Raw genomic sequence first — 6265 nt, 5'->3', positions numbered from 1 at the left:
AATTTGCTGCCTTCCTTATGGAAGCGCTTTGACATTTACTGGAGAAAATAACTGTACAGGCAAAGGAACGACCATTTCCTTGGATACACCTGGGTCTTTTCAAGTCTTTTCTCTGTACTGCCTTGATCTCATACAAGCAATTTGCTTCCACTGCAGCAAATTGCTGTAAACCCAGCGGAGTCAACTGAGCTGGTTCACACAGGCAGAGGAACCAGCTTGTCTCTGCTTGGTTCTCGCATCCTGCGTGAGAGCTGGTCCTGCCAGAACCCAGGTGACGCATGTCACGGCTGGAGCTGCAGTTCCTCTTTAAATTAAGCTAAAGGCACGTGGAGCTGTGCCCAGGTCAGTCCCAGGACAGCCCTCCAGGGAAGAGGGATTTAGGACGAGGCAAACATCCTAAGGCAGGAATGGGGAAAGAGAAATAACTGGTAGAAAAGATTCAGGGACAAGTATTTTATATCTGCAGGCTGCGCTGCCTCAGGTAGGGCATCACTGGCTAATCCTCCCGACCTTGGGAGAGCACAAAGCCGTGCCGTGATGCTCCCCTCCTGCTCCCCCCCCACACCAGGCGAGCAGCCCCGATGTCGGCCAAGCTCTACGTCCTCATCAGCTGGCCCGACGGCAGCCGGGTGATCAACATCGAGAACATCAAGGAACCCCGCAAGCCCTTCCACCTCTACGTGGTGGGTGAGCAGGTGCTGGCCCGCTGCCCCGGCTTCAGTGGGCTCTACTGGGGGATGGTGGAAGGCATAAGCGGTGAGTGACGTCCCTCTGCCCTGGGCTTTGCAATTTGGGGCTGCTCGGGAGCAACCTTTAGAGAAGGAGTTCAGTGCTGAAAAGTCCTCTCTTCCTACAGAGCATAAAGATATTTTAGAGAAGAAGCTGCTGGAAGATAGACAGCTCCTGGAGAAGCTAAGTGAGTAGAGTCTTTTGAAGTTTGCACCTTTCTACCCCCATGGGGCTTTTGGGGGTGGGAGGATGCTGAGTGCACTGTAGTCCTGGCATAAATATCACCCCCTACAATGAGGGTAAAAAGCGCTGAGCGGGAGATGGGAGATACACAACACCGATACCCCATCGCACATCTTGAGTATCTGCCTTGCTTTCAGAAGAAGAACCCGCCGTCCACAGCATGATGCCACCCCAGCCGAAAAAATCCAGGAAAACCTTCCCAAAATGGACCCCGGGGAACGCCTCCAGGAAATGCCACGGCGACAGGACTTACCCTGCCAAGCCGCTGCTGAGGGCGGCCGAGGCCAGCCTGCCCCATGACGCCGGCAGCTCCTCCATCCTCAAGGAGAGACGCGCCCTGGGCAACGCGGCAGGAAGCCCTCGCTCGCTGGCAGGGCTCCCGCACCCAGCCAGTGCCTTCACACCCCCATCCACATTTGTTACCATGGCCATGCCAGGGACTTCCCAGGGTGAAGAGGACAGGGCTGGTCCAGCTACTAGAGGTAATCGTGGCTGTAAATTAGGGTGTTGGCTTTGAGCCCTCTCCTGCCTCGTCCTGAGTGGCAGATTAGGATGGGGACCTGCCGAGCTGCCAGGAGACCTCTGCTTTGCTCCGGGGCTGTGTGTGCTTTCTTCCAGGGCTACAAAGGTTAGAGATGAAACTTTCTGGTCCTTTCCACCTGGGACATCTCCTCCAGGAGGGCTGTTTAGAGGGAGATGCCTGTGCGATAGCATACGGTGTCTGCTCTGCCAGGCACCAGCTCGGTCTCCTGGGCTAGCAGTTCTTTCCCCACAAGCCAAAACCCAATGTAGCCGGCCCAAATAACCGTGAAACACCCAAAAGCCTTGTGCCTCGGCCAAACCTTCTCGGTTTTGCCTGTTTCCCTGCTTTTCTTGCCACTACTACGTATGTTAAACACACTTACACAAATATGCTAGTGCATCATCTACCTGCTGACTAACAGCAGTGTCCAGAGACACACCGGCTCTGCTTGCCTTGCCCACTATGCCTTTTGTGATGGGAACAGAAGCGGCCCTTGAGGTAGCACTTTTTTCTAGTAACAAAATCCCTATTGTTCAGTCCTGGAAAGCACGTCTGGATCACTGTTTATGCAAAGGGAATGACATGTTGCTATGCAGTGTAGCAGGAGTACGTAGCTAATCTGTTCTGGAGACAAAGGGATTCAGGACCTTTTCAACAGCCGGCTTGTTCAGCTTGTCTCACGTCTCTGCCTATAGATTACGTATCCCTGCCGATGAAGAGGAAGTCCGATGGCATCTTGTCCCAGTGCCAGCAGCGCATCTGTCTGAACAGGTAACACCTGAAAGCTCAGCGAGGACCCTGAATGTTTCACACCGTATGTATTTATTTCATAGTGTGGAGTCTGTCCACTCTATTTCCATGCCCTGGTGGTGCTCCCTCTGAATAGATGTTAATGTTGACTTAAACCCAAAGCTCAAAAGATATAATGGGAGTTTATGTGGGTACCTACTGCAGAGCAATTGAGTCCCCTGTGCTCTGGAGTCCTGATCCCTTGGTGGCTCAAATGGGAGGTTGCCCATATCTGTGTGCCAGGGCACACTCTGCGTGGAAAGGGGAGTGCACAGGAGGTTGTCCACATGAAGAAACATTGATATTTCCCCTCAATCCATTTTATTCTTGCTATAAACAAAACCAGAATTGACTTTGCTTTGAACCTTTGAATTACAGATAATTCTCATCAGGAATGATTGTGAATATGAATATTAACACGAAGCTTCTTGTGGCAGTGCTTTTCAGTTTGCTTGTTTCTTCCAGCTGTGAAGAGCGAAAGCTGGACGCTTTGCAAGAGACAGATGACTTCGAGAGAGTTCAGAAAAATTTTGGTCCTGGTGAAATGGAAAGGTAATTAGCAAAAGAAGGCACTTGTTGTTAACTATATTTTCCTCCTCACTACAAGAAAGAGCGGTGAGGCCACAGCTGGGTGACAGAATGGTGCAGTTTTAGAACCAAAGCTGCTGAATCTCTGTATAATCAGAGCCAGGTGTTTCTGAGTGTTGGCTGGGAGTTAGAGATGCAAGAAGGCTCTAAAACAGGGCAGAAACCACAAAGCTCTTGCCTGTAACAATCCAAATGACTTCTATCGTGTTTCAACATGGTTGTGTGTTGCTTGCCTTACTGTCTATTACTTTGATGACAAGTATCCAGGGATGAAGCAGCTGCTAGGGACAGTTTTCCTGCAAAGAAATGGGTGCCAAAAAATCACGTTGCAGTACTTGCATTGCCATTTCCCCATGTCTGTTGTTTCAGACCACAAATATATGCCTCCTGGGACTTGCAGGGCAGGGCTTCTATCTTTCCTTAAAACTGAAAGGAAAATTGAGCATCAAAGTCTCCATGCAAGCATGACAAGGGCGGGGTGTGTGTGTGTGTGTGAGGGTTAAACTCTGAACATTTCTGAGCTACTGAGAAGTCCAGACCATGTCATTCTTCTCTCCTGCCTTGCTCCTCACCCAGCCATAGCTGGATGGGCTGACACTCTGGCAGAGAAGTTGTCCTGTCCCTGCTTGCAGGAGGCATGTAATCACTGCTTGGGTAGAGGTGCTACATACTAGGCCATGGTATCTTCTTGCCTTTACACAAGTAATTTGGATTTTTCAGGGCGGAGAAGATAAATCAGCTGGAGAGGCTGGTGTTGGACCTCCAACAGGACGTTCTCTCTCTGAAGAAGAAGGTGCAGAGGCTGGAATCCCTGTCCTTCCAGGAGGAGCCCCACCGGCAGCCGTGTGAGGTGGTGGAACTCTTCAACGGCTACACCAAGGAACAGCTCAAAGAGACCATCCGGTTTGACCAGAAGATCAGCACAGCCTGCAAGACACTGCTCTACAAGCTCTTCACGTCCGACTACATCCAGAGCCACTCCATCACGGGGCGGAGGGGCAATACTTTCCGAGAGGCGAAGCCCATGATGGACGAACGCTGCATCAAAATCATTAGGGTGCTGTTGAAACAGAAGTTTGGAGATCACCTCAGTGACACCGTAATCACGGAGAAGATACAAAACGTGCAGAAAGCCCTGAGGCAGAAGTTTAAGACAGAATGTCTCTGATGCACGGGCGACCTGGATCAGTGTACCTGAGCAGCCCTCCCAGAAAAGATTAGTCTAATCTGCTGCTGTTCAGCTGATTCCCCCCCAAGGAGCCAACCCAAGTGAACCACGTGCTAAACACAACACAAACCTTTCGCTGCCAAACCTCTGCCTGCATTAATTGAGCGGGAAGTTTGCCCAGCTTGGCCAGGTTTTTGTGCATCTGCTAGCACTTTACCGGTTCCTTTCCACCCACTCTGTGTGCAAACCTCACTGCGAGGTGCATGTAATCATCTCCGGGCCTTTTTGATGGACATGCTCAAAAGCTTGAGGGTTCCTGTTGGGTCGATTTATGGGTCAGTAAGTCAGCTTTGTTCCACCTTGCAGTGGGTTAGGGAGAAAGATTGGCTCTGGGGTAGGGAGTCTAGCTGCAGATGGACTTTGTGTCCCCCAACACGGCTTCTCTCTGCATGCCTGTGGCTGCCTGTGGGACAATGTTTGCTCTCTTTGCTCCCAGTGAATGTGTTTTACAATCTCCTGCAGCATCAGAAGGGCAGACTCATTAAAACGGCACCATAAACATTCAGAGAAAGACAGTTTCATTTTTTCCTCTGTTTTAATGTAGCTATATGGAAGAAATGTCCTCACTAGCAAAAATCTGCTAAACAAGGGAAGAAGTGGTTACCCATGGAGACTACTTTACATTATGCCTTTCAAAACCAGATTATTTCCATAGGGAAATCCTGTACATTTTTATGGCATGAGTGGGAGATGGAGGGCAAAATATGGCCCACTGTAGCTACACCTTTCCTTCAAAGATCAGACGTATTATGGACACAGTCACTATAATTTAAATATAGTATTTATGCCCTAGTTAAGAAATTCCAGGTACAACCAGGGAATTTGCTGTGTAAGAGGCTATAGAGAAGGGCTAGAAAGACATGTCTTTTCCTAAATAGTTCAGAGCTGGTGTTTAGGTGGGTTAAAAGTGTTTTTAACATTAAAAGAATGCTGACACCAGTCCACCTAACAGAAGTGCTTGCAAAATGCCAAACTTTCCCTTTTAAAGAGGCTTCTCCGACAAGAAATTGGTTTTCTAAGTTTAATTTTTAAATTATTCAGGAAAGGAAATGACAGTTGTTTTGTGTTAATCAAAACATTTAGTTTAATTTATATGTTTTGTTCTGTTTTCAAGTATTTCTTCACAGCTACATGAGAAATAATAATGCAAAATAAATGTATTGAAAAACAAGGAGCTGTTTTGAAAGAAAAAAAATGGAAACTTGTTATTTTCAGGATTTTCCTTCCTCCTCTGCTTTTTTTTCTAGTTAAAACCCAAAATCATTAAAGTAGGGTTAATGCTATGAAGCATTTTGATTTTGGTGGGAGATATGCTTGCCAACATTTTTGGCACTATTTCCGTCAGATGTGTTTAACAGTCATGCTAAATTGCTGCAGCCAATAACTAAAGACATTCCTTCTGTTTTCACAGCGCAAATGCTTTTCCTACTCCCTGTTATGCAAACATGCCAGTGATGATTTCTTGTTTGTATGGACCTTGACTTGAGCAGCAGCTGGAGCAGGTCTGCTGTGATCGCTTAGAGCCAAAAGCGCAGCCAGTCCTTGAAAATACACTCAAACTGAGCAGAACTGCCCCAAAACCTCCTCAACACAGGAACATCCCTTAAAATAGAGCTGCCTTGCCAGAAACATGGTACCTCCCTGCTGCAGGCAAGACCTTAGGTTGGTATCACTGCTCAAGGAAACACCCAGGAGATGTTTTTACTGTTGGCTTAACAAGGAGAAGATGGAGGAGGCACAAGCAGCTTTATTCTGTGGGCGCTTGCTTTGGCATCAGTCCTTGGGGCTTTCGCGCACCTTCCCTGCAGATTCTGCCTCTCGTTTCTGCAGTGATATCGCAGCCAGGCAGCAGGGAGGGAGGGAGAGGAGGGGTGTCCCAGGCCCACCCCAGCGAGGGATCACCATCCTCTCCTGCGTGGCTGGGGCTGCATCCAAGCCATTGCCCTGAGCACACGTTTTCACCTTAATCTTCCCTCCCGCTGCTTCGTCGGATCCCTCACCAAGCCGCAGCCCTGAAAGCCAGCTCACAAAATGTTATTCATTAAAATGTGTGCTGCTGCCATCCTCCCCCACTGAGCCCCCTCCGACGAGCTGCAGGTCATTACCGCAAAAGAAGGGAGAAAAAAAGCCGGAGAGGACGGACTTGCTGAGAGGAGCGATGGCTC

The 6265-nt window shown here is 48.8% G+C and overlaps 1 protein-coding gene across 2 annotated transcripts; it reads left to right on the top strand.

Moving 5' to 3' along the window:
- The first annotated feature begins 581 nt into the window (after nucleotides 1-581).
- LOC104344382 (uncharacterized) lies at nucleotides 582-4040 on the top strand. Of its 2 annotated transcripts, XM_086474874.1 has the most exons (6): nucleotides 582-756; nucleotides 857-916; nucleotides 1110-1454; nucleotides 2191-2266; nucleotides 2750-2836; nucleotides 3593-4040. In XM_086474874.1, exons 1-6 carry the CDS (start codon nucleotides 582-584, stop codon nucleotides 4038-4040), a joined length of 1191 nt encoding a protein of 396 aa, XP_086331000.1. The 2 variants fall into 2 exon arrangements, with proteins under 2 accessions (XP_086331000.1, XP_086331001.1); XM_086474875.1 differs by lacking the exon at nucleotides 2750-2836.
- Nucleotides 4041-6265: the final 2225 nt, after the last annotated feature.

The sequence above is a fragment of the Leptosomus discolor genome, chromosome 17, assembly GCF_034619465.1.
Source record: "Leptosomus discolor isolate bLepDis1 chromosome 17, bLepDis1.hap2, whole genome shotgun sequence".
Taxonomy (NCBI): Eukaryota; Metazoa; Chordata; class Aves; order Leptosomiformes; family Leptosomidae; genus Leptosomus; species Leptosomus discolor.
Note: the sequence above shows the minus strand (reverse complement) of the source record. Positions and strands in the feature narration are given on the sequence as shown.

Bases quoted from the DNA above. Each gene is read 5' to 3' on its own strand.
- LOC104344382 (XM_086474874.1), top strand. From the start codon at position 582: ATGTCGGCCAAGCTCTACGTCCTCATCAGCTGGCCCGACGGCAGCCGG. The intron at 757-856 runs GTGAGTGACGTC...CTCTTCCTACAG, and splicing joins GATGGTGGAAGGCATAAGCG to AGCATAAAGATATTTTAGAG. The intron at 2,837-3,592 runs GTAATTAGCAAA...TGGATTTTTCAG, and splicing joins GGTCCTGGTGAAATGGAAAG to GGCGGAGAAGATAAATCAGC.